Source organism: Lampetra fluviatilis, chromosome 20, assembly GCF_964198595.1.
Source record: "Lampetra fluviatilis chromosome 20, kcLamFluv1.1, whole genome shotgun sequence".
NCBI lineage: Eukaryota > Metazoa > Chordata > Hyperoartia > Petromyzontiformes > Petromyzontidae > Lampetra > Lampetra fluviatilis.
The window spans coordinates 10,526,642-10,554,168 of record NC_136294.1 but is presented as its reverse complement, the minus strand read 5'-3'; the positions used below and the strand labels follow the sequence as shown (position 1 = coordinate 10,554,168).

Sequence of the window (27,527 nt, the reverse complement as noted above, 5' to 3'; positions counted from 1 at the left end):
GGAAGTAGCACTTCCCGAAGTGGGAAATGAAACGTCGCATTTTGTCAACCACAGTTGGATCAATTGCGCCCACCGTGCTTTGAGCCTCCGGTCGTGGGTCAAACGCTGTAACCCCGCCGCCAACCTGTCCGTTTGGTGCTGAGAGCCCGACGCCCTCCCTGTGCGCCCTCCCTTCCTCTGCCCTCCTGCTCCTTGGCGGAGCAGTGCCCCCCGCGATCCAGCCGGGCCCACGCGTCATCAAGGTGCTGCTGGGGGAGACGGCGGAGCTGCCGTGCGTGGCGTACGGGGAGCCGGCGCCCGACATCGCGTGGTTTCGCGGCGAGAGCCAGCTGGGCTCCGACGGCTCCGCCGCCACCAAGGGCCCCGAGGGGTCTCTGGCCATCGCCGCCGCTCGCCTCGCCGATGCCGGCACCTACACCTGCGTGGCCTCCAACTCAGCCGGCCGTGACCAGATTGAAATCCGCCTGGAGGTCCAGGGTATGCTCGACGCTGTCCCAACATACCTCCCCACCGATGGCAGGGCCCTGACATCGGTGTCCACCTCATTGCTTTCTGATGCACACAGAGTTAACTGTTGCTGCTCATGAATTACAATTCAAGTAGATCCTGTCAAACAGCGAACCGATGTTGTTCCACACTACTCTTTTGTTGAGTATCTCTATTGGAACTTCAGATTGGCCTTACAGAAACATCGTTGGCATTATTCTGATTTCTTGTTTCTTTAGAACTGATTTTTGTGTTCAGTTTCTTGTCCTTCTCCCTTGCACTTTTGATGAGCATGGTTGGCTACATCCTCCTCCTCCATTGAAGGAGCAGAGACTGCAATAGTTTTACTGTACGGTCCATAGCCACAAGTTCAAATTGGACACTGCAACGTGTTGCGCATGTCAACTCCCTTGTGCTTTTCGTCTGCCTCACTCAGAGCCACCGGCCGTTGTTGACGTGGGACCCCCCTTCAATGATTTCTTCCAGGAGCGCGTGGCGAACCAGCGCATTGCCTTCCCGTGCCCCGCCAAAGGTACTGGCCAAGCCGCACTCCCAGCCCCACGGATCGGGGATCATCGTTCCTCCTCCTTCTTCCTCTTCGTCACCCCTCACGCATTATTCTTCTTCTTCTAGAAAACATTTAAGGATCAACTCGGTGATTAAAATCAATTGTTATTTATTAAAATCAATTGTTATTAATTATGACGATGATTATGATGATGATTGCACCGATTATGTGAACGCAACGCATCGTGCCATGCTTGCACACGCACACAAGGTAAAGGTCCCCCGTATAGCCTTAATAGACTATTGGGGCAAGTGCTCTTAGCGAGCACCTTTGAAGGTGGCCATCTTTGTCTCCCAAGTGGCAATGTTTACACATCACACAAGGTACTCATTCCAGGCTGAGTCGACCTGAGGGAGGCCCAGGACCAGTTCAGATTATCACCACTGGTGTTGGCCTTGAGCGGTAATTGAACTCGGGTCATTGGGTGCATATTGCAGCTCGCTAACAGCTACGCTACTGCTCCTCACGTACACACACGCACACAGGAACCCCAAAGCCAGTGATCCGTTGGTTCCGGAACGGCCGCGAGCTGACAGGCCGCGAGCCGGGGCTGTCCATCGCGGAGGACGGCACGCTGCTCGTCATCCCGTCCGTGACGCCATTCGACGACGGGGAGTACACATGCACGGCGAGCAACGAGGCCGGCACCACCGAGCGGAAGTACCAACTCAAGGTCCACGGTGAGACAGAGCAGCTGGCGCACAGCACCGTGAACTGATGAAACCACTCGCCGACTAATTCAGAATCCCACAGCACCTTTACCAACCAAAACTCGTAGTTGACAGCACCACAAGCCAAAAAACACACTGGCCGATACTGCCACTAGCCCACAAAACCGCTGGTCACAAAACTGCTGGCCTACAAAACCACTAGCCCACAAAACCACTGGCCCACTAAACTATGAGCCCACAAAACCACTACCCTACAAAACCGCTAGGCCACAAAACTACTAGCCTACAAAACCACTAGGCCACAAAACCGCTAGCCAACAAAACCATGAACCCACAAAACCGGTAGGCCAGAAAACCGCGATCCCACAAAATTGCTAGCCCACAAGCCCACAAAACTACTCGGCCACTAAACCACTAGCCCACGAAACCGCTAGGCCACAAAACCACTAGCCCACAAAACCACTAGCCCACAAAACCCCTAGTCCACAAAACCCCTAGCCCACAAAACCCCTAGCCCACAAAACTCCTAGCCCACAAAACCACTAGCCCACAAAACCCCTAGTCCACAAAACCCCTAGCCCACAAAACCACTAGCCCACAAAACCACTAGCCCACAAAACCCCTAGTCCACAAAACCCCTAGCCCACAAAACTCCTAGCCCACAAAACCACTAGCCCACAAAACCCCTAGCCCACAAAACCTCTAGCCCACAAAACCACTAGGCCACAAAACAGTTGACCCACAAAACCCCTAGGCCACAAAATCGCTGGCCCACAAAACCACCATCTGACAAAGCTACCAGCACCACTAACCGACAGCCTCATTGGACACCAACACCCCACAGTAGCATCACCATTCAACAGTGCCACTGGCATACAGCTCTGCTATCTGACAGCGATACTAACCGACAGTGCCACTTGCAGACAGCGCCCGCCGCTAGCTGACAAAACACTCGATATGTTTTGACGTTCCACCAAGGGTCATAAAATCAACTTTGCCGCCCTTTGTAAATCTATGGCTAGATGAAGGCCTCCCCACGCCGTGTTAATCATCTGGATTTTGACTATACTTCACCATGCTGGTTGGTGATGGAAAGTGGAATGGTGGCGCAATGGCTAACACACTGCAACATGAAGCAGAAAACTTGAGCATGATTCCTGTCCGTCTCTGACAACCATGAGCCTAGTCTGAGACTATTCACCTACCTGCACTGACCAGCATGGTGAAGTATGGTCAAACTACCCATGACTGACACGGTATGGGGAAGACCTTCATTCAGCAGTGGATTAAAAAAACATCAACTCTATAATTTTAGGAACTAATTCTGTACTCTTCATTTATTTACAGTACGGGTGAAACAAGGCATAACACCAGTGTTTAATATAAATTCTCAAGCTAAACAATACGCACATATAGTTGCGTGTGAAAAAATATGTTAAGTCATATATGGATCATGTAATGGGCTCACATGACATCTGCAGCCACGAGGGGTTACATATTTTATCATCTTTAAATGAAAAGTGTTTAAAAAAAATTGGTTTATTAGCAGTGTTTCAGTGTTTCAGATCTGGACACAAGTCAGATCTGAAACACGGCAAAACTGATTCTTCCGCCGTTGCCGATCATTGCGACAACGCTGTGGGCTCTCATCAAATCGTCTTTTCCGAGACTAAGGTGCTCTGCAAGCCTCCTGGCTACCATCAAAGGTTTGTACATGAGGCCATCCAAATATACAAACACAGACATAATTTCAACCGTGATGATGGGTACAAACTTAGTAATCATTGGAAAGATGTTATTAACCATGCAAAAAAGATTTAACTCCACATATTTGGACCATCTTATTTGACAGGCACTATTCTTCAGTTACCATATAGTTTCTTCTTCTTTTTCACACACTGGTTTTCCTACTTTAAGTTTTACCACACATATTTGGCAAATCTAGAATTAATCCCAGCAACGTAGCAAAAGTTACGTTTCATCTACATAACAAAGGCTCAGTCCCATTCACAGCAGCCGCACCTTTACATCAGCCGCACCTTAACAACTCTTAGAACCTCCCAGTTCAACCAGTCTACACAACAAAGACTCATTCCTGGCAGCGGTTTCAGCCTCACCACCTCTACATAACAAAAGGCTCAGTCCCATTTACACGCACCTTTACATCAGCCTCACCTTAACAACTCTTTTCAACCAGTCTACACAACAAAGGCTCATTCCTAACAGCGTGTTTCAGCCGCACCGAACCTCACAATAATAATATTCAGGACCTACCTTGGCTCCTCCCACCCTCAACCAGTATATATACAAGGACTGTTTTCTTGGAATTTCTCTTACTTGATACAGCTATCGTGCTGTGACGGTTCCACCTGAAGACGGAGGCTTGTGTTGCCTCCAAAACTTTGTGATTTTTATTTTATTTTTATTTTACTTTTATTTATTTTTATTTTTTACCTACGTGACTTTACCGAAAAAACCTAAGAATATGAATCCTTGCAGTCACGAAAGCTTCAAATCTAGAACCACATGGATATCATATATTATTTTCTACATTAGTTACATCATACTCATCCATCACCTTAGATGTGTGCTGGCCTTGAAACAACGCGGCTGAAATGATGCACTCCCAGAAGGCCGTGCAGCTGATGGGTTGTGTAAACAACACTGCTTTATATTATTTTTTACGAGGAGAGACGGACGTGTGATGGAGATGAATGGGTCGACTCATTTATTCTATCGTCAGATGGAGACTGTGCATCAATTGGAGATGCAGTTTAGCGTCAATGAGTGTGCTCACACATGGAATGTGCCGCCGATATTGTACAGCACACTCATTGAATTATCTTGTCTGTTGTTTGATCCCCACTGGCCAAAACAACGCAAATTCACCATACCAACTCATACGTGCAAACGTACATACCGCAGCACGACTGGCCCAAGCCTTGTCAAATAACGGACAAGAGTGCTCTCTGAAGCCAGATCTGCAATACTCTCCATCTCTCGTGCCCCCCTCCCCCCCAGTGGTAAATAACACACACAAAACACATCTCACAGAAGCCATTCGTTTTGACGGAGGTGAGCAAACAAAAAAGCACTCTATCTCACCGAGGAATGCAATAAACTCAAAATAACTCCACATTGGCTTCCTTTAAACAAGGGGAGTGCAAAACGCCTTGATTACGGGGTCATTATTTTGATTATTTGAAGATTAAAGGCACTCTCTGAGGTGGGCATATATTTTTTGAAGGTTGCCCGAGGGTAGGGTTTAGAGTGAACTGTAAACATTTACGTAACCCAATTGGCAGGCCCAGTAAATGCAGGCACCCACCCAACGGTGTGTCTCTGTCTGTTGAGCTCCCTCGGCAGATGGTTACATTTTGAAAAGTTTACAACCGTATCTTTTATTTAACAAAAACTAGGCAATTATGTATGTATGTTGAATTTCTTCAACCGTGCCCATCGGTGTTTGTTATGTTCACATAAAGGCGTTTGATATTCCCTGAACCATTTGGTATCCCATTGAAATGTGATACCTCACTTTGCTGCATATATTATTCATAAAACGTAATCACCATGATCACTATACGGATGTAAGTTCATCAAAGGTTTGTGAAATTTTCCACCACTGGCTCTGCAGGTCTATAAACACGACATTAGCACCAGAGCCTTGATGTTCAGTTGAGCAGGAAATCACTGTGGCTTTTTTTTGTAAATGCTTTTTGTAAATATTTCATGAATACGGTTGAGACATCAACATTCATCGAATCAGTTTAACACGTAGGCTTTCGCGGCCAGTATTATTCATAATAAAGGCTTTTGGGTTAGATCGCGTAAGTATAAATGTGTCGCAACCCTCCGCCACCCGACACGGCCAATCAGTAAAAAATGTGTCACGTTAACAAAAAGCCAATTAGTTACATCTTCAGCCCACGGTTTATTTGAAGAGTGAATCCACAACATTTATAATTTGAGGACGACGTTTCGCTGGTAATTACATCCAGCATCTTCGGGCGATTTTCCAGAATAGTGAAGCCATCCACCTGCTTCCGGTGTTAAATAGTGCAGGATGACATCATCATTGAACCCCATCAGGTTTCGAGATCACAGGCAGAGGTGGGGGGGGGTATTGTAATTATATAATAAATTAGTAATCAGTTAATTAGTATGTTATTCCTCTATAAGGAAATGTAATATGTATTGTGTATTACTGAATAATACGCTTCCAGGCTGGGCTAAGTCTGTAGCTATCAGAGTGGTTAAAGTTATTGGTATTTCTCTCAATTTCGATAGATTCTATAATTAGTATTGGCCAGTCATAACTAGTTTTGCATAACACTTCAACGTAATCAAAATCAATTGAGTATCCTTGTTGGCAAGCATGCTCTGCCACTGCCGACAGTGGTGTTTGAGAGAATTTAATGTTCCTTTGGTGTTCTTTTAGTCTTACGCTAATGTTACGTCCCGTCTGTCCAATATAACATTTACCGCATAAGCAATTAATTCGATATACACCTTCTGTTGATAACTTAGGTAGTTCATCATGAGCGTCTTGATGAGAGAGGACTTCTGTGCTGGGCGAATCTGCATTCAGATAGGCATCAGTGTGCGTTCCCTTTCGGTAGACGCTGTGTGTTATTTTACCATTTGGGCCGCGTCCAAGCAAAATGTCTAGAAAGGAGAGTGTGTTGTTCACCTCCATTTCCATGGTGAACTGGATGGCCGGGTTTTATGCATTGAGATTATTAAAAAATGCATTAAGTGTATCTTTACCATGTGGCCAGACAACCAAAGTGCCATCGACATATCTAAACCAAAAATATGCACTATTTAAGACCGGAAGCAGGTGGATGGCTTCACTATTCTGGCAAATCGCCTGAAGCTGCTGGATGTAATTACCATCGAAACGTCGTACTCAAATTCTAAATATTGTGGATTCACTCTTCAAACACATCGGTGGGCTGACGATGTAACTAATTGGCATTTTGTTAACGTGAAACATTGTTTACAGATTGGCCGTGTCGGGTGGTGGAGGGTTGCAACACATTTATACTTACGCGATCGAACTCAATAGCCTTTATTATGGATTCATCTCATCCTTGATTTTGATTTTTTTTTACATTTTATTTTACATCAAATGCAATCATCTCCCCAAATCGTCCTTACCACACCTCCGGTGAGAACAGTTGGCTACATACATTGCGAAAGAAGTTGAACATACATACGTAGTGTGGTGTTTAGTCATGAGGACAATTTAGTGTCACTTTATTCGCAGCATCCCACACGGATGCTCCTCACGTTCAACACCACGTACTCCTGTCACAAACTCTTCTTCCGCTAGCCTGCTACTTCGAGCCTACTCTCTCTTGCTCCGTTTGCCTGTTACTCCCCGCTCTCCTAGCCTGTCACGGACTCTCTCTTTGTATACTCTGCTAGCTTCTCACCCCGCTAGCCTAACACACTCAGACTCAAGATTCCGCTAGCCTCTCCTCAGCTAGCCTGTCTGCATCCGCACCTCCAACCTCGCCCGTGTCCCCAGCGGGGGATCCGCCAACACCGCTGGGGAGGACGAGGTGTGGAGGGCGAGGTCCCGGACTTGTCTTGAATACTGTTCACTGCTTCATCTTCAACCAACTCAACCCCGTGGCTTCACACGTTTCCCTTATATCCCCCTCCTCATTAAGTGCCCTCAGATGGCCCTCATTAAGCCGGCGTCCTTCCGGCGTCTCTTGCACGTGCTCTCCCCCTTATCGCCTCTATCTCTCGCGTATTTGGCGCCTACCCCGCGTTTGCATTTGCAGCCAGCCAATCACTGCCTCTTTCCCTAATAGCTGGCGTCTCTCTGTTTGCTGTCTCCCAGGCCACCCGCCTGCACCTGCTTATCCTGAGCTGACCTCACTGTCTGCAACCCCGTACATGAATGCAACTGCTGTTTGCAAACCCTGCGCGCGTTACGCCACTACACTTGCGTACATATTATTATTGTTTCCCCAGGAAATCCTCAGTGTCAACTCTTTTTCAGGAGGGTGCTGCCGAGTCTGCAGCAGGGGGCGACGTTGCTACGCATCATCCCAATAGAGAAATTTGCAAGTAACCTTTCAGCATTGGGATGTTTTGGCCATTACCGGTTTGCATCCTACGCTTTGTCTCATTCAGCTATGGGAGGACACCGGAGAAGCCGGAGGGGAACGGTCAGCGTGGTTGGCTACGTATGGTGCGAAATAAGTTCAACATGCGTACACGCATATTAAAATCTAAATATCTGTAAAAAAATATGTTTTGTGTTTTCTAGTCCCTCCAAAAATTGAAGACAGCGATTCGCGGAGGAACATCTCAGTTGTGCTCAAGCAGCCAGTGGACCTGCAGTGTGAAGTCTCCGGACACCCGACGCCGACCATCACGTGGCTTAAAAACGGCCTGCAGGTGCGGAGACCCCCCTGCGCCATTACATTTCAAAAGTGTAAACGTGAATTGAGCATTACGCGAACGTTGATGTTTAAACGCCAGCACTCTTTGTCCCACCAGTATTGAATAACCGTGAAAGGACTGAGCAGTATTTGATTTTTTAAGAGAATTATATCCTGCACAAAGGAACCTTGAGGGCGGTGCTCATCTCCTGTTTACAGATCTGAGCTATTGGTGGAAATTCCACATTCCTATGGTGCGGGTGAGTCTATCCATAGGACAACCACTGTTGACTTCCCCCACCAATGTGATACTGTACTTATTATTTTATCAACCCCTGAGGAATGTTGAGCTGAATCAACCGCCCACCAGGATTTCGGCAGTATTTATCATGGAGTAAATATAACTGTGTAAAAAATATCACAATCTCTATTTAGACTGGAGGAATCTGATGAGCTATAAAGCTCTTTTTCACAGATGTTCAGCACGTGCGGGTTTAGCAAATTGCATCAACAAACGTACAAATATATTGAGTTTTGTTTTTTCTGAATTCGACAAAAATGGCTCTTGTTATTTTGGTCGCCGACCCCTGGTATAGGGTCCAACTGTGGCTGCATCTAAAGACGATGGGCAAAAACAGTGGACATTTATATCATAGAGAGAGGCAGTCAGTCATAGGCAGATGGAAATAAAGGAATGTCCTGTGCCCGGATTTAGAGAGGGCAAGGAATCGATATCCCGGATGGCTCAGTTCTAGACTTTGGATGCAGCAGAGCACAGGTTCACTTCGACAGAAGGGGAAAGTGTGTGGAGGGTCAGACGTAGGTTGGGGCTCGGCCGTGGAGGATCTTGGGAGATGGAGCGTTGCGATCCGATGGCTGATCCAGGACTGTGTTGGGAGCAGTATTGAGGTGGAGCGGGTATCGTTTACTAACTAAATGTTTTATTTTACCAGGTAAGGCCCACTGAGCTTTATCGGTCTTTTTCAGAAGCGACCTGGCCACAAATTAGAGCTCATCAAAGTGGCTTAGCATTTGGAAATGTATAGCAGTCAAATACTCTCAACACACGTATTCTAAATGTGGAGGGAAAAACCAGAGGACCCAGAAAAAATTCCACATGACCACGGAGAGAACATGAAAACTTCAATTATACAAGCGTCAGGGTCAGGATCGAACCCACAACCTCCTTCATACCAGGCGAGGTAGTTAACATCTCACCACCGTGGCGGCCCTCTCCGCCACCGTGGCGTTCACCAGCGCGGGCGAGGAGTCGACGGCATTTCCGAGGTCTGGCCCTTGCGTCTCCGCAGGTGATTGAGAGCAGCGACGTGCGCGTCGTGAATGGAGGCAAGACGTTGCGCCTGCTGCGTGCGCAGACGGACGACGAGGGCGCCTACGCCTGCAAGGCGTTCAACGTGGCCGGGGAGAGTGACAAGCACTTCCAGCTGCACGTGCTGGGTGAGGCCGCCGGTGGCACACTGCGCAGCACCACGGCCGTAGCACCGCCACATTCTCCACCGCAGACCCAACCCGGGCTGTCAGAATCTGAATATTTATTTATACTGGAGGAATCCGATGAGCTATATAGCTCTTTTTCACAGATGTCCAGTCGGGGCGGGTAAGAATGTGACAACAACAACCAATACAAAAATACGATAGTAGTGCAAACTACAATACATTTTAACAAATCACCCAAAAACATAAAAATTAATCTAAACCATCGCTATCCTACCAGGCAAAGCCCACTGATGTATTAACTAATTTTTCAGTAGTGAGCTGGCCACAAATGATAGCTCAACAAAGTGGCTTATCATTTTGACATTTAGAGCAGCAATTTAATCTTAATACTCTCAACGCATGCTTCTAAATGTGGGAGGAAAAAACCCGGAGGATTCAGAGAAAAATCCAAGGGAGAACATGCAAACTGAAAATACAGCAGGCATCAGGGTCGGGATAGAACGTCCGACCTCCTGCATACCAGGCGAAGAAGATAACATCACAACCACCGTGGCGCCCCTTTAAAAAATATACAAAGTGTATGAGCTCATATTGCATGAGTACATCAATTTCCAAGCTTGAGAAAGGCAGTAAAATAACACAATACCAGGACCAGATGTCGGCGCAAAGCAATTCCTGGCACCCGGACACAGATTGCCGGTTTCCAGACTGTCCGGGTCAACTCTTGCTGTGATGCTCGCGTGCGATCCGGCGCCTTGCTAGGCGAGGCTTGGTGGATCACATGGAATTGCGGCACTTTAAAAACCGACTGAGCTGTGGCGAGGTGGCCAGGAGATGCTAGTGCAGGAAGCGGGTTCGTGAGTCATCCATGTGACCCTTTTGAGGTTTTTTGCAGCACTTATCTCACGTGTGGGTTTCCACTGGTTGCTCCGGTGTTGTTCCCCACAGAGAGAATTATCCAAACGTCCCTTAGCAGGTCGAGGTGGCACAGGTGCAGCCCTGTAATATCCTGATCATGCCACCGCTGGCAGAAGGGCCACCACTAGAATGAGCTCTCGCGAACGCCTGTAGCGGGTATATTTAGGAGTACCCACACTTTACCCAACCATACACGTGACCTCCTATCGACTTACTGTGGTGTTACCCATGTAAAAACGTGCCCATTGCTTCAACTGCCGTGCCAGGAGCAAGTCCAGTGTGCTGACCTTTGCACCGCAGCAGCGACGCCCTGCGGGGACCAGTCTGTAAATCAGAAATAATACTCAAGGTTCTTTTTCCTCGATAAATAATTAAATTAACATTAATATCCTGATGTTTCCAATCAAAGCAGCACATAGACTCGCATCTGCATGTGTTATGGCTCAGCTGATATCTTACGGCCCCACCATGCGTGGTCATTTGGTGTGCACGATGTATATGGTGTTTATTCTATATATAGGGTGCTTCTGGCATGCACGTGTGTACAACAGCATGCACAGTATATATAATACTGCTACACAGTATTTGGCTTCGTTGGTGTACAGTATATGGTGCTATGAAAGTGTCAGCGAAGCAGTGCACTTGCGGCTAATTCCACATGGAATGTTGAATTTATTGTCAGTAAGATGCCTTGAAATGAAGACACGGGCATCAATTCACGTGGCGTAAAGCCGGTGACAGAAGGTCACGAATTCGTTTGCCGTACTCCGGCCTCATGACGGCCTAGCGGCCTGTAAGTCGAGCACAGCACGTAACGATCTCCATGCGGCCCACCAACCTGTTGTCGGTGGTGCCTGGCCTCCCATTGTCCTCCCCCCTGTTTTTCCAGTGCCACCAAGCATCCAGGGATCTGGCGTCCCCCAGGATCTCAACGTGGTCTTAAACAACGGGATCACGCTGGAGTGCAAGACCAGTGGTGTACCCGCCCCGCTAATACAGTGGTATAAGGATGGCAAGTAAGTGGCACGGGTGGCCGGGGTAGTGACGACCGTGAATGGAAAAGTGGGGATAACAATTGTTGCAGATCGTGTGTCTAATGGCAATTGCGCCGTGATTCATGTCGCAGGGCAACTTGGCGCCCGGAAATTTGTTACGTGGGCAGAGCGTCAAATTTTTCTTTGCATGATTTGCGTCGGATGACTTTGCAAAGATTTAATATAGGGCGCCATGATGATGAAATGTTAACTACCTCCCCTGGTATACAGGAGGTCGTGGGTTCGATCCCAACCCTGGTGTCTGTCTATTTTTCTTCAGTTACATATGATTCTGTGTCATGCCAATCAGGCTGTCATTTTATTTATAAATAAAGCATACAAATCCAAAGGGATCGTGTGGAAGTAACCCCAACCGTGCATACAACACCAACGTGGAATGGGCTGTGGCCATTTCTGGCAACTCGCTGCACGTACAAAGGTCGCTTTTATTATTTGTTCGTCTGTCATTCCTCCGCAGGCTGTTGGGGACAAATGACCCGAACCTGGAGCTGAGTAGGAAGGGCCAGCTGCTGCGGATAAAGGCAGCTCGTCTGTCGGACCAGGGGCAGTTCACGTGTGCGGCATCCAACCCCGCCGGCAAGCAGACCAGGGAGTTCAAGCTCTCCGTGTACGGTGAGTCTCTCGACGAAGCGCAAACTAAAAAACTCTTTTAAAAATTTTAACCAGGTAAAGCCCACTCTTGAGCCGTATAGTTATTTTTCAGAAGCGACCTGGCAGGTCACAAATGATAGCTCAACAAAGTGGCATCTCGGGCGGAAAGGAATAGTAGCAGGCAAATACTCTGAATGTTTGTTGATTCTAAATTTGGTGGGGAAAAAAACGGAGGACCCGGAGAAAAATCTACATTCAATCTCCAAATATACAACATGCATCAGAGTCTGGATCGCATCCACGACCTCCTGCATACCAGGCGAGGGAGATCTCGGGTCACCAGGTGCGTAGCGCAATGCGCTTACCGCAACACTACTGCTTCTTTCATACACCCATAAAGGGCAGCACGGAACGCCCGACCGCCTTTTTTTCCCGAATGGCAATTTTCACGCATCGCACCAGGTACTCGTTTGAGGCCGAGTCGACCTATGGGGAGGCCCGGGACCGGTGCAGACAAACCGTCACTGGGTTTTGGTGGCCGTGAGCGACAGTCCATCGGGTTGCCGTGCTCGTAGCGCAACACGCTGACCACTGCGCCACTGCCGTGACGTTTCATATGCTCGCTGTTGCCGCCCACTCCCCATCCTCCCGACACCCTCCCCACACCCACCCCCACGTGCAATCAGTTCCCCCGAGCATCCGCGGCGCCGACAACGGCACGAGCGACGCGACGGTGCTGCTGGACGCGACGGTGCTGCTCGAGTGCGAGGCTCGCGGCGTGCCCCTGCCGGCCGTCACCTGGCTGCGGGACGGCCGCCCCCTTGGGCCCTCGGGGCCCGAGCACGCTTACGTGGAGCGCGGCCGCTTCCTCAAGATCCCGCGGGCGCGAGTGGCGCACGCCGGGCGCTACACGTGCCGCGCCGTCAGCGCGGCGGGCAGCGCCGAGAAGAACTACGACCTGGACGTGCATGGTGAGGCCACCTGCGACAAAAACGATGAAACTATATTTTTATTTTACCAGGTAAGGCTCCGCTAAGCTTTATGAGGCTGTTTTTGAGAAGCGACTTGGTCGTCACAAATGATAGCTCAACAAAGTGGCTTATCGTCACGTGGAAATTTATAGCAGCCGAATGCTCTAAACGTGTGACTTTGATTCAAAATGTGGAGGGGAAAACCTGAAGACCCAGAGAAAAATAAAAAATCCACGTGACCACGGGGAGAACGTGTCAACTCCAAATATACAGCAGGCGAATCCATGACCCCTGTATACTAGGTGAGATAGTTAACATCTCTTTGGTTTCTTTCTAGATGATGCCAAACACCCATTAATGGAAGTGCTCAATAATTCCGATGCAGCACCCTCCGGAGATCGTCTCTTTAGACTCAATGAGGCTTTCCTGGGTAAACGTCAGGAAATCGATTTGATCTACTACAACTATTAATCTACCATGCACGGCAGGTGATTTTGGTACCTGCTGGCTATGTCGGGCGGCAGAGAGCAGCGCAGCAAAATCCACCGTTGTACTGTACTTCTACACTCCCACGTCTATGCTTCTGTCCATCACGGACCCGCACTGTGATCAGTGTCGTGCAGTCGAGCCAAACAAACCCCACTGCCCCTTCGCCGTGGGGATCCCCTCATCCAGCAGTGGATTGACAAAGGGCTGCGCGTGTCCATGCAGACACTTAACATTAACGAGGTTCCTAGAGCTCGTGCGTGCATGCATGCATGTTGAACTTCTTTCGCACCGTATGTAGCCAACCATGGCTAATCAGAGCTGCGGGGGAATGCAACAAACTAAACACAAAAAGCAGTTCTAAAGAATTCAGTTTTCAATGTAGATTGTTTAAAAGTGCATAGCTTCAGTGGCTTGGAAAAGCATGCCAGACAGCCGCAGGAGCACATCTGAAAGCGCGCGATGCAATGACCGTCTTTGTTCAATGGCAAGCCAAACGCCGCTGCTGCAGGGATGACCGGAGTTTGCGTGATGGAATGGAAGTTTAACCCCAGGGAAGCTGCCACAGGTCAGGGCAATCCCTGTGTAGATTGTGCACGTGTTAAAGCAGCATGCGGATAACAACAACGCTCTAATACATCCAGGAGTGTTTTACACAAATGGGTGTCAGAGCTCCAGGGGCAGAGCCACAGATGTTAGTGGATTGAAGGTGTGAGCCACCGCATTTAGGTATGATTAAATTATAATTAACCGATTGACAAAGAATTCACTTGTATGTATGTTGAACTTCTTTCGCACCGTACGTCGCCAACCGTGCTGGTAAACCACCCCCAACGCTCCATCGCATTGCCCCCCCCCCCCCCCCACCGCCACCCCTGCAGTGCCACCATCCATTTCTGGCGAGGGCGACGGTTCCCAGAAGAAGAAGAAGGTGGTGTCGGGTCGCCCGCTGGTGCTGGAGTGCGAGGCGGCCGGCCACCCTGCGCCCACCATCACGTGGCTCAAGGACGGCGTGGCCCTGCCGCCGGGCGGCGGGGACGGCGTGCTCATCACCCTGGCAGGCCGCAGGCTGGAGGTGGCGAGCGCCGGGGAGGGCGACGGGGGCCGATACGTGTGCGTCGCGAGCAGCGCCGCCGGACGGCAGGAGAGGCCTTACGACGTCGACGTGCTCGGTACAAAGCGCGCGGGCGTGCGTTTGTGTGCGTGTGTGCGTTTGTGTGCGTGCGGTGGTGTCGCGGGCTAGCGCTACGCTGCGCTACAAAACCGGCAGACCGAGTTCGATTCCCACTCACGGCCGACACCAGTGACGATTATCTGAACCGGTCCTGGCGCCTCCCCTAGGTCGACTCAGCCCCAGTTGAGTACCTGGTGCGATGTTTAAAAACATCGCCACTGGGGAGACAAAGCCGGTCGGGTGTGGTGTTGGCCCCCTCATGTGCCATGGCGGCCTTCATAGGTGCTCGCTAACAAAGCTTACCAACAGTCGTTTAAGGCTATAATATAGGGTGGTGGTGGCGGAGGGGAGGGGGGGGGTAGAATTCAGAGGGGGGCCAAGGATGGCTCCTTTCCCCGGGCCACCGGAGCGTCTAAGTGCGGCTCCCCGCACTGTTTGTTAACGCCGTGCGGTGACTGCGACAGTGCCGCCCACGCTGACGGGAGGAGACGAGGGCGGCGAGAACAGCGTGGTCGTCGGCTCTCCGCTGGAGCTCGAGTGCCAGGCGAGCGGCACCCCCGAGCCCCGGATCACGTGAGGCTCGCACAGCTACACACGGAGCGGTTGGCACGGGCCCTGTTGCGACGAATGCATCGGGGGTGGCGGTGGGGCGGGGGGGATGTCCCTCCTGGCCGATTTCATCATCTCTTTGTAGCCCAGCGCCTGAACCCCCTCCGGCCCGTGGGTTGCAGTGCAGTTGCAGTGCCTGCACAATCGACAGCTACTCAATCGCTTACGGGTTTGTGGTATCGTTCGATTCAACGCATTGGACCGATGTCCTTAAAGCGTCCCCCGTTTGAGATCAACTGGGTTTTAAAGATGCTGCCACTTAATGCATGAGGGGGACACTCATTTTTTGTCAGTGTCTGAGACCAAATGATGAAAGGAATCGATCGGTGGCCTGTACTTAGAGACTACACGGGGGGGGCGCCCGTCATCTCGTGACGTCGTGGTTGCGGCCTCGCCTGAGCAGGTGGCTGAAGGACGGGCGGCCCCTCAAGGAGGGCGAGGGTGCCCGCGCGTCGGCCGACGGACGCAGGCTCACGGTGCCGCGCGCCCAGGTGGCCGACACGGGCCGCTACGCCTGCGTGGCCTCCAACGAGGCCGGGGACGACCGCAGGGAGTTCGACGTCACCGTCATGGGTGAGCCGGGGACGATTGCAGGTTGCGGTGGGATGGGGTGACTGGGGTGCGTCTCAGCCCTTACCGGCTGAAGGCTCAACTGCCCCCTCTTCTAAATTGTCATAGCAAAATCTTGACTTAAAGCTTTCGTGACTGCAGGAATTCAAATTCTTTGGGTCTTTCGGTAAAGTCACGTAGATAGGTGATTTTCTTTGAACGTATCTATGTGACTTTACCGAAAGACCCAAATAATATGTCATAGCAAAGTCAATGTTATGATTTTTTTTATTTAGTTTTTTTATATTTCGGCAGGAGCCCGTTACAGAGCACGAACCGCGACGTGGGGTCGGGGAGGGCGGTGGGGGGTACAGAAACTCCACGGAAAAAAGTCGCGAACGCTGTGCTCCTGAGTTTCGAGGAGGGGTTAGATTGGGGCCGCGAGCGGGGTGTGTGTACTTTCATGTGGGGAGGGGAAGGTGAGGGAAGAAGAACGTACAATAAGTCAGGGAGTCAAGGAAGCGGGATGGGGAAGAGGAATGGTGGGCAATGTTATGATATTTAACACCAGCGAGAATTAAGCAACGGGCATTGCAGGCTCGAGCAGAATGCACGACTGACGGGAGCAGATCACGTTGCTGCTCATTCTGTCATCGGAGGCGGATCTAGAAAGTTCCCGGGGACGGGAGGGGCGCTGTCCCAAAATTTGACACTTTTTAAATCGAGCCGTACATTAATTTAAAAAAATTCTATGAATGTATCTTCTCGAGTAAATATCAATAAGACACCGATCTTTGGGGGTTTGAAGGGAGGGAGGGGGATCGCTGCGATCTCCCCCTCACATACCCTTGGATTTGCCACCGCTCTGTTTTGCATTCAACGTTTCTTAAAAGTTTGATTCACATGAACTGCATTGTTGTTTGGTAGATTGAGTTATATTCGTCTGAAGCCAGACGCTGGGGATTTGGAGTCAACTCTTTCAACAGTTGTGGAATCTGGCCAAGGGAAGGAAACGTTCAAGAGGTGTGACCTCAGTGGCATCGGCCATGACAACCTGGAGATCTTGACTTGCAATTTATTTCGTATCCAGCTCCTCATGGCGATACAAAAATCAGAATCGCTTTGTTTGGAAGTCAAAAGCGGGCATCCTGTGGAGAGAACGGGCAATAAAAGCGATTGGCCGAGTGAAAATAAGTTCGGCGGCAGCTCTGCGGCGCCATCTCCCGGCCTTGCTCCCTGCCATGACGTGGGACCGCGGGAATTTCTTCGGTACGTCTCTGCACCACCTCATCATGCCGCGACTCTAAGGCGTCGCTTTGTTGCTGTGCCGTGCAGTGCCGCCCACGATCCGCGTGATGGGGCCGAGCGAGCGAGCCGTCGTGCTGGGCAAGTCCATCACCCTGCAGTGCGTGTCCAGCGGCATCCCCACGCCACAGGTGTCCTGGCTCAAGGACGGCCGCCCCGTCGGAACCACGGCGGGGGCGAACGTCAAGGTAGCGAACTACCGGTGTGATACTACCTGGTGCGCAAGCATGACGCGTAGGTTCCGGCAGGCAGTGTTATGATTCATAATTGACCTTTCGGGTTTTTGGCCAGGCAAGCATCTGAACAGGTTTGTGTCGCAAAGACCCTTCGCGACCCGGAACAGCCAAACGAATGAAACTGTCGCATGCGTGCACCATGCCTGTGCGGTCGTCTGGAGATGTGAAGGAAGTTCCCATTGTGATGGGTTTTCTCAATTTTCAGGAGCTGTTGGATCCGAATTAAGTGCTGTGCTTTAATATATTTTTACTAATTTATCAAAACATACATCTAGATATCCAAGGCGATGCTAAAGTTGTAATCCGAGGTAAAATTTGCCGATTCACTTCTAAAACCCCGGCTTGCAGCGAGGGGATGGTATGACGCGAGCACGGGTTTCAAATGTCCGTCTGCGCGCTGGGATTCATGGACGAAAGCAGCGCAACGGCCCCCTTGCCACACACGTCGCAGCGCGGTCGCGCCGTAGCCAGGTATAGCGTCTCCCACCTCGCAAAGGGAGGTCAAAGAACCCAACTGTGCTTGGACCTCCGATTCGCATGGTTGGCGGTGCGAAAGAAGTTCAGCATGCATACGTACGCAACATCACTCGAGGGCACTGTGGTTTTGAATTTCACTTATTTCTCATGATACCGAAGCTTCCGACTTGTGTGCAACAGCTAGGGAATAACAGAATAGGTGTATTGTATTTTCAGGTTGCATTTGCCTTTAATAAAAAATAAATGTGCCTACAAGTATAAGGTGGCTATGTATGAAGCCTTGGCTAAATGACATCTACCCGTGAACATTGTTACGAACTTGAAATCGGGCACACGTTAGATTAACTAAATTTGCAACGACGGGTGGTCAATAAAATGAATGCTTCCGTTTAAACTTCAGATGAGCACGAGGGCATTGGCCTCCCGCACACAACTTTAGAAGGGGGCTCGGAAATATCCACGTGGATTGTTCAATTGTTCAGTGTTCTGTGGGTTTTTGTTTAGGTATTCCAGTCACTCCCACATGAAAAACTCCCACAAATGAGAATTGCCAAATATTCCAATGCAAAAGCAAATTGATATGAGAACAGGAATAATAATGCAATTCATAATGTGCTCAACGCTGTTACGGACATAAATGACCGTGACGGAATTGCCTCGTTAACAAAACGTGCCAATTAGTTACTACTTACGCATACTAAATGACACGTTTTGTTAAGATGACAAGCCTTACTAATTGGCTGTGTCAGGTGGTGGCGGGTTGAACGACACATTTATATTTACGTGATCTAATCCAAACAAAAAATACGTTATTTATTATGGATCCACGTGAAGTGCCTGGATTAGAGCAAACACATCCTTTGGCAGCATGGGCGTGTACATGGATGTATGGATGCAGTCGTTGGAGTCAGGGGGGGGGCAGGGGTGGGGGGTCCGGAGTGTAATAGGGGTTTGGGTAAAGTTTGAGGGGGCCCCGATGGTTTTGCCGACGGTGGCAAGCTTGTTGGTGAAGTACGCGCTGAAGGAGGTTGCGAGCTTCATTGGTGCAATGTGGGTCATGTGACTGGGTCATGTGACTGGGTGCCAGACTGCTGCTAGGATGGAAGAGGTCTTTGAAAGACAGTGATGATGCTTCGCACGCACAACTCAATGTGGCCCTTCCAGGTCCACCCGGATAGGGTAGCAATACACCGCCGCCTTCTGCAGGCACGTCGCTGTCCTTCAATCAGCTGTCTCAAGAACAAAAATTATCCCTGCACGATCCACCAACCCCCACTTCCGAAGTGCTGGATAGGAGTCCACGTGTACTCGATGGCGAACACAGCCGGCGAATGTGCTCGAGCAGAGGGATTTTCACAGCTCGACAGCAAAATTCCATCGTTAACGGATCTGAAATGGTGTAAGTTACTAACGTCCACTTTAACCGTGGCCTGTGCATTCGGCAACGCCCTTTTGTTCCGTTGCCATGACCCGCGCGATGTTATTTTTCATAGCAATTTGAATGTAACGCGCGGTGACGTTGAGTAGTGTTTCCACTCATGGCAATAACTGCACACACTGTTTTTAAAAAAATGCATAGATTGCATTTTTGGCGGTCATTTTGAAGAGAAGGAAAGGCAATTTGTGTGAGCCAGATGCTCCTTGCATGTTTGATTTAAAGCGCTGGTTCGTGTCAGAACAAAAAAATATTCTTTTGTATAGACACACTATGCGCTCACATGCAAACACACCCGTTCATATATGGTTTCTCTTTTTGAGGTTTGAGTTAATGTGAAACATCTTAACGAATGAAATACCAGTGGTATCACGTTGCCCTGTTGCCTATTATTGAGCGGAAAGTTGAGCAGTGGGTAATATCTTATTTATACAGAGCCGTGCATCACTGGAAAATGAAGAAAAGTTGGCGATGCTGACTGCTGAGGTCACCAAAGTCAGACCATGAATCGCATGATCCAGCACTGCCCCCCTGGCAAAGCCGATTCACAGACCTCGGGATCACGCGATACTCTGAACAGGGCAGCACTGCGTTTAGAGGATTGGGAAGGTTGTGAGTTCTAAATCGGGGCGGGGGGGGGGTGTTGGATGTACGTGACCCATGGTTTGTGAATTGGAGACGAGAGTAGTTGCACGGCCAGCAGTTCATCGGCGGCAAAGCAGATGACCGTAACTGCTGTTGCCCTCTTCTGTAGTGATTCAGGACTGACCACCGTTTGCTGGGTTAGGGGTTGTACCCCCGTGACGGTGGGTGTCGTGCCACGGAGTGTGAACCGCGTATGTTCGTTGAACGTCTTCCGCGCCGTACGTCGACAACCGTGCTAATTGGAGTTGCCGGGGAAAGGAGAACAAACTAAACACAAAAAACTGTTCTAAAGGAATGAGGTTTCAACCTCGATGAATTAAAAGTGCACGGCCCCAGTGGCTTCCCTAATATCGGTGGGAAGAGTGTTCCAGGCGGCCACAGAAGCGCATCTGAAAGCGCCGCGCGACGGTGCGGTGACCGTCTCTGTTCGACGGCCAGGACGACCGGAGTCCGCGCGTCACGACGGTTTACGCTCCTTGACGTAGCCGCGTGTGGAGTTGTCCCTTCTCGAACCGCGCTGCTCTCCCCCCTCCCCCTGCCCCCCGCCGGCGCTGCTGCAGGTGGAGAGCGGCGGGCGCATGCTGCAGGTGAGCGGGGCCGCGCGCGAGGACGCCGGCCGCTACACCTGCGTGGCCACCAGCGCGGCCGGGGAGGCGCAGCAGGCGGTGCGGCTGCACGTTCACGGTAAGTTGGGGCCCCCTCTCTCACTGGCCCCCGAGGTGGGGGGGGTTTCGCTGAGAGTTTTGAGCGTTGAGTTTCGTGTTTTATTTGTGACACCGACGTGGTCCTGCCATTCTATCATATGTCTCGTCCATCAGCCATCATTTCTTATAGCAAGGTGTCATACTCAAGCTGACATCCCATGAGAGTCAATATGATTTCAATGATGTTTGTTCCCTGATCTAGCTGTGCCACCTTGTGTCCTGCCCAAGCTGACGTTCCGTAGCAGTCAATACGATTCATAGAATGTGTTTGCTCCCTGAGCCACATGCTCCCCTCTGTCTCTCAATGTAATCCCAACCACGCGTCTCGCCACACACTTTTTTGTGCACTTTCGACTTTTTTGTTTCATTTCCTTTGCCGGTGTCCGTTTCGCAGTCGGGCTTCACGGGGAATCTTTTGTGTTTGCGTCCCAGAGCCTCCGAGCATCGAGGGCAGCGGCGTGCGCCACAACACCACTGTGATCGTGAACAACCCAGTGGAGATGGAATGCGTGGCGAGCGGCAGCCCCACTCCAGGTGCGTCACCTTCACCTGTCTCTAGGCTAAAAACTAAACTATTTTTTTTTATTTTACCAGGTAGGGCCCACTGAGCTATGTGGCTTTTTTTCAGAAGAGCCCTGGCCACAAATGATAGCTCAACGAAGTGTCTTGTCATCGTGTGCAAATTTATAGCAACAAATACTCTAAACGCGTGATGTTGATGATAAATGTGGAGGGAAAAACCGGAGGAACCGGAGAAAAATCCACGCAACCACGGGGAGAACATGCAAACTCCAAATATACAGCAGGCATCAGGGTGAGGATCGAAGCCACGACCTCCTGTATACCAGGCGAGGTAGTTAACATCTCGCCACCGTTTCTGCTTGCCTCATCAACGTAGAGGCACGAGGGCGAGTAGCAGAGCCTATTTAATATTCTTCATTTGACGGGGGGCGGCGGGTCAATCAATTAGTACCACTTGATTTTCCAACACTGGCTCGGAGCCAAAATTTTGCGCGGTTGGCTACATACGGTGTGAAATAAGTTGAACTTACGTTCATACATTGGAGGCAAGCTTCGCCCCACGCTCGTTTGAGCAGGTAGACATTTTTACTCCACTAGACTTTTAACGTGAAAAGCTTCTCCGCTCTCACCTATTTCTGAGTGCAATTCTTGGGCAGCAAGTGGCATTCAATAAAAACAAATTTAAGCCGATTTAGAAAATATTGCCATAACTTCAAGTTACTATCTATCATTTATGTGCATTTGAATCCGTGTCTGTGTGCGTATGTGTGTGTAAGCGGTAGTGTAGTGTGCGTATGTGGTGAACATTGGTGTAGCTGTTAGTGCACTGCACTACGAACCTGGCCACCCAAGTTCAATTCCCGCTCAACACCAGTGACAATTATCTGATACGTTCCTGGGATTCCACTAGATCGACTCGGCGTCAAATGAGTACCTGGTGCGATGTGTGTAAACATGACCACTGGGGAGGAAAAGGCTGCCGGGCATAGTGCTGGCTACCCATTCCCTCGTGTGCTATACTGGCCTTCATAGAGCGTTTGGCTGCTTTCATTTTCCACATGGTAAGCCACTTCGTTGAGCTATCATTTGTGGCCAGGTAACTTTTGAAATAAACTACATAGCTCAGTGGGTCTTACCTGGTAAAAACAATAGTTTTAGTTTAGTTTCATAGGTGCTCGCTGACATCACTTGCCCCAACAGCCTGCTCAAGGCTACATGGGAGGCGGGGGGGGGTCAATCGTCGTCCTTGCACGAGCATTGCGTACGCGTTTGTCCACACAGTGGTGTCGTGGCAGAAGGACGGGCGGGCCATCGCCGGCGCCGGGCAGGGGACGCCCCCGCCAGGCGTGGCGCTGCTGTCCCGCGGCCGCGTGCTCCGTCTGGAGAGCGCCCAGGTGGCCGACACGGGCCGCTACACCTGCCTGGCCACCAACGTGGCGGGCCGAGCCGAGCTCGTGCACAGCCTGCAGGTCCACGGTGGGTGGCGCACGCGGCCTCGTCCAGGCGAACGCTGACGTCGCCGCGGGGACGCGTCCCCTTGCCACAGCATTTGCATTCACTGCTCTCGCTGCCGTATACCGGTGCCTCCAGCGGTTTGTTTGATCCGCGGATCACGGGGGGAGGGGGGGTGAGCACGGGGTCGGCGCCATTCCTTTGAGAACGTCGACCGCCAACTGATATTGCGCAATTTGCTGGAGTTTGCGCATCAGATGTAGATGCCACCGGTTCTTCATGTTCCGCAGATGTTAATGCCACCACCGCCTTCTATTGCGTGGCAGTTGAACTTACGACTTTCGGTCCGAACAGGCAACTGGACATACGGACCAGGTTTGTTCGTATTTTGGTGTAGTTGGGCCGCATGCGTGACGACGCACTGCGCCACGGCGCCCCCTCGTGATTTTTCATGCCTCGGTGTTTACAACGTCGCCCCATACCGGATACTGTGCTACCCTATAAATGCAATATTCACCGCATTAATCTATATCATATTTACACTTTGTATATGATATCTTTTTGGGGTATGTTTAGTTTTTTTGGTACTTATTAAATGTATATTTTCCAGAAATTTTTTACCAAAAAATTACCCCAACGAACGTATCCGAAATTTATATAATTCGGTCAACAGTAAAATAGGTTTTCGATTGACGTTTCACCTAACGTCGCGTTTCCCAGGAATGCATGCCCAACTTATATGGAGGACTTACTGTATATAAAGGCATTTTGTCTTCAGGACAATTGGGTGACATTGTAGCACTGTTCTTGGCACTGCACACTCCGCAAAATAACGAGAGACGGACAGCGGGTGCCAAAGTAAGTTCCCGGGAACAGCGTTCGTAAGTTCGTTCGTTCGCTCGCACGCCCCCTGTTTTTTGTGCACCGCGCAGTTCCCCCGAGCATTGCGGGAGGCACAGACACGGTGGCGGTGGTGGTGAATAACCCCGTGAGGCTGGAGTGCGAAGCCAGGGGCATCCCCGCACCCACGCTCACCTGGCTCAAGGATGGGAGCCCCATCTCCCCGCTCACCTCCAACGGCATGCAGGTGGTCAGCCCCCCCCCCCCTCCAGCAGTCATCTCCATGCTCGGGCAGTGTTCTGGCGGAACCGCAGCGCGACTCGTTGGGATGTAAACCGACCCGTGTAACCTCGTGTACGACGCGAGCGGGTGCAAGGTGCACTTCTGCGTTGTTTACGTTGACGGACCATGAGCAATGGTGACAGCAATGGAGAGGCTGTCATCCAGCAGTGGATTGAGCATGACTGATGATGATATAACGTCATTTCCATCTGGCTGGAAATATATAGCATCTGAAATTCTTTATTCGGGGTTAGACACAGGACATCATCATCATCATTTCCGATGGCAGAGATGATGATGATGATGGTGATGAAAGTGGCGGTGATGATCATAGCATTGATGTGGATGATGATGAGGACAGTGTTGACGATTATGATGATGATGTTGCCAATGGAACAGATCCTGTCAGGAGGGAGGACCCTGGCCTTGTCCAGTGCTCAGATATCGGACACCGGCCGCTACACATGTGTGGCGATCAACGCTGCCGGCGAGGAACAGAGAGATGTCGATCTGCGAATCTACGGTGCGATACAACAACAACCGCCATTCGCCACTATGTGCTGATGACATCACCACGACGATGATGCCAGGCTAGTTGCACTTTAAGGCCGCGTGAAGTGTTGAACGCCCGCTGGCAGGAGGTCACCGGACAAAACCCAGGTGCCATGGGTTGACCGACTGAGATTACTGGCCATTGTACCACCTGTGCCCACTACTATGCCAACTTGCTGTGTTTTAGCTGCCCAGTGCTCCGCTCATTCTTGTGCGCATCGCTCAGACACAGACACCCACTCCGAGACAGCCACCCACACGGAGGTAACGTCAGCACTGACCATTCGTCCTGGCTTTCCTCGCCTGCGCTAATCCGTGCGCTCCCTCACCTCGTTAGCTAAACCCGCTTTTGTTTTTGCCCCTGCCACCCCAGTGCCACCCAACATCATGGGCGAGGAGCAGAACGTGTCGGTGGTGCTGAACCAGCCGGTGCGCATGGAGTGCCGCAGCAACGCCATCCCGCCGCCCACGCTCACGTGGCTCAAGGACGGGCGGCCCCTGCTCAAGAAGCCCGGCCTCACCGTGTCCGAGGACGGCAGCACGGTGCAGGTGAGCCCCGCGCACGAACGGGGAATAGCACCGGGTGCTGCTCGCCGCAGATGGGAAGGCGAGGAGCGCGGCACACCCAAGGCGTGCCACTCGCCTGCGAGATGTTAACTGCCTCGCCTGGTACACAGGAGGTCGTGGGTTCGATCCTGACCCTGACACCTGCTGTATATTTGGAGTTTTGCGTGTTCTCCCCGTAGTCGTGTGGATTTTTCTCCGAGGTCTCCAGTTTTTCCCTTCACGTTTAGAATCAACATGCGTTTTGAGTGTTTGGTTGCAATACATTTCCACGTGATAAGCCACTTCGTTGAGCTATCATGTGACCAGGTCGCTTCTGAAAAAGAGCCACATAGCTCAGTGGGCTTTACCTGCTAAAATATTTAAAAAAATTGATAGTTTGCATAGACATGAAATGTGAATGGTACACAGCAAATTCTAGAGAGCACTGCAGTTGAAACATAAACCGAGGGTGAAGAGTTGAAGAGGACACCAGGTGAGAGGCACGTGACATGTGACCAGCAACACGACCCTCGGGTGAATCTGTGATGCACAACAGTTGCGGCACGTCACCGGCGCGTTGACTCAATGCACTCCGGCATTAACGTTAGCTCCGGAGACATTTCGCGGTGTGTCTCTGTTGAACTCTCAGCACCCCCTCTATGAATCTCGGGTTCTCGGTCAAATTTATATTAACACGGCATGAACCCTGCCACTTCAGACCCCCACTGACCGTTCCACCATCGACCGTTGCCACCCATCACAATTGTGCACAAATAAAAAACGATGAGCTCTGGCGGCTGGGTGCACGCAGTGGTGACGCTTTGAGCCTCCCAGCAGGAAGGGCCTGGGTTCGATTCCCGACTCTGGCGCCTTTCTGCACGCAGTTTGTATGTCCTCACCCTGTTCTGCACACTGGCTTCATCCTCCCAGAGAAACATAAACAAAAATACCACACAAAGTAACTGGTGTTGGCCAAAATAACTACCTGCATATAACGAAATTGGGATTGTGCAAAGCGAAATTGCCCCCTCATGGCAAAAAAAATTGGCAGGTTGCTCCTGCAATCGAATCTTTAGACTCGGCAAGGCATTCGTTGAACCTTCAAGGGAGGATTCACGGGGTAAACGCACAGAGTAAAAAAATGAAAACCAACGTCGGCCGTCGGGGAATCCTCAGTCGCGCGTCGCTCATCCCCCATCCCGTCCGCTCCCCCCGGGCAGATCGACAGCGCGCAGGTGATGGACACGGGGCGCTACACGTGCGAGGCAACCAACGTGGCCGGCAAGACGGAGAAGAACTACAACGTCAACGTGTGGGGTGCGCGCGCCCCACGCCCCACTCACCCCGCGCCCCACTCACCCTGGGCACCTGGAACACGAGACAGAGACAAAGATCCCCCGTGTAGCCTGTAACAGACTGTTGGGGCAAGTGCCGTTAGCGAGCACCTATGAAGGCCGACACAACACAGGAGGGGGGTGGGTGGCCAGCACCATGCCCGGCCGCCTTTGTCTTTCTATTGACGAAGTTTACACACTGCACTAGGTACTCATTTGAGGCTGAGTCTATCTAGGGGAGGCCCAAGACCAGTTCAGATAATCATCACCGCCGTTGGCCATGAGCGTGGAATTGAACTTGTGTCACCGGGTTCGTAGCGCAGCGTTCTAACCGCTACGTTACCGCTCCCCACACATACACATTTAGCTTTGGTGTGACGTGCGTACTTATCGGTGGCACGATATATTTCGGCAGGGCACACACACACTCGACTCATTTGTAACAGATGTCACATGGTTTAGTTCATCTTTGATTCGCCAGGTGAGAACTCAAGAGACGATGATGGCCTCATTTATAACAGTGACCTCAAGCGTTGATCTTCCAGTAGGGGGCAATGGTTGCAATGCGTGATCCCAGTTGAGTAAATTAATTTGCGGCGTCGCCTTCGAATGATGCAAACTTGTATCCTGATGCAAGCGCATAACGGCGTGCTCTTGTGAAAGGCATCAGGGGATCTACAACGTCCACTGAGAGTGAAGCAGAGGGCGCGTAGTTTTATTCCGGTTATTACAAATGCAGTAATAATCAGGGCGGCCGCTGGATTCGAACCTTGAACCTCGGCAACGGACGTGCTACCGCTTATATGCCACGTGACCGCCTTAGCGCACGTGCGACGCTTATGCACTACATAGCAATGGTGTGGCGTGCAGATGCGGCGCACGCGATTAACGATGGCATATTCGCGGAAACAAAAGTGGAACGCACATTTACCGCTGGACGTGACCCTCGAGTAGCACGAACGCACACACACAGCGGCCTAAGCAGGTGACACCTACTGTAGCTCTCATTCATAACCCTTTTCCACGTACGTCATCGGAACGGAATCGTAAGTACTTTAAAAGGCCATGCGGGAGGGCGTGTGGCACAGTTTGGCACCGCTATGCGCGTTCAGAGATTTGGCGGTGAACGGGGACCCACAATGCAACTTGCAGACGTCTCGCAATGGGAAAGGGGTTGACAACTCGAGACATACGGGCGTAACGATGACGGGCGCCATGGCAGGCACGTGCTCGCTCGCTCTCACACCCTCTCGGTCG

General features: G+C 50.8%; 1 protein-coding gene across 6 annotated transcripts in view; it reads left to right on the top strand.

Annotated features, from left to right (window-relative positions):
• HMCN1 (hemicentin 1) overlaps window positions 1-27,527 on the top strand; it is a 267,719-nt gene that overhangs the window by 145,383 nt on the left and 94,809 nt on the right. For 4 of the 6 annotated variants that reach the window (XR_013637801.1, XM_078865602.1, XM_078865600.1 and 1 more), the window contains exons 25-43: window positions 205-477; window positions 923-1,018; window positions 1,540-1,734; window positions 8,015-8,145; window positions 9,440-9,587; window positions 11,395-11,521; window positions 12,018-12,172; window positions 12,838-13,122; window positions 14,490-14,780; window positions 15,247-15,355; window positions 15,795-15,964; window positions 17,276-17,433; window positions 20,599-20,722; window positions 21,175-21,276; window positions 22,546-22,740; window positions 23,649-23,806; window positions 24,238-24,361; window positions 24,764-24,939; window positions 26,157-26,253. Coding sequence is in view for 5 of the 6 variants with exons in the window: in XM_078865602.1 (XP_078721728.1) it covers window positions 205-477; window positions 923-1,018; window positions 1,540-1,734; window positions 8,015-8,145; window positions 9,440-9,587; window positions 11,395-11,521; window positions 12,018-12,172; window positions 12,838-13,122; window positions 14,490-14,780; window positions 15,247-15,355; window positions 15,795-15,964; window positions 17,276-17,433; window positions 20,599-20,722; window positions 21,175-21,276; window positions 22,546-22,740; window positions 23,649-23,806; window positions 24,238-24,361; window positions 24,764-24,939; window positions 26,157-26,253 (3,114 nt within the window). In the remaining variant the exon portion in view is untranslated. The remainder of the gene's footprint in view (window positions 1-204; window positions 478-922; window positions 1,019-1,539; window positions 1,735-8,014; window positions 8,146-9,439; window positions 9,588-11,394; window positions 11,522-12,017; window positions 12,173-12,837; window positions 13,123-14,489; window positions 14,781-15,246; window positions 15,356-15,794; window positions 15,965-17,275; window positions 17,434-20,598; window positions 20,723-21,174; window positions 21,277-22,545; window positions 22,741-23,648; window positions 23,807-24,237; window positions 24,362-24,763; window positions 24,940-26,156; window positions 26,254-27,527) is intronic. The other 2 variants (XM_078865601.1, XM_078865604.1) reach the window with 1 other exon arrangement.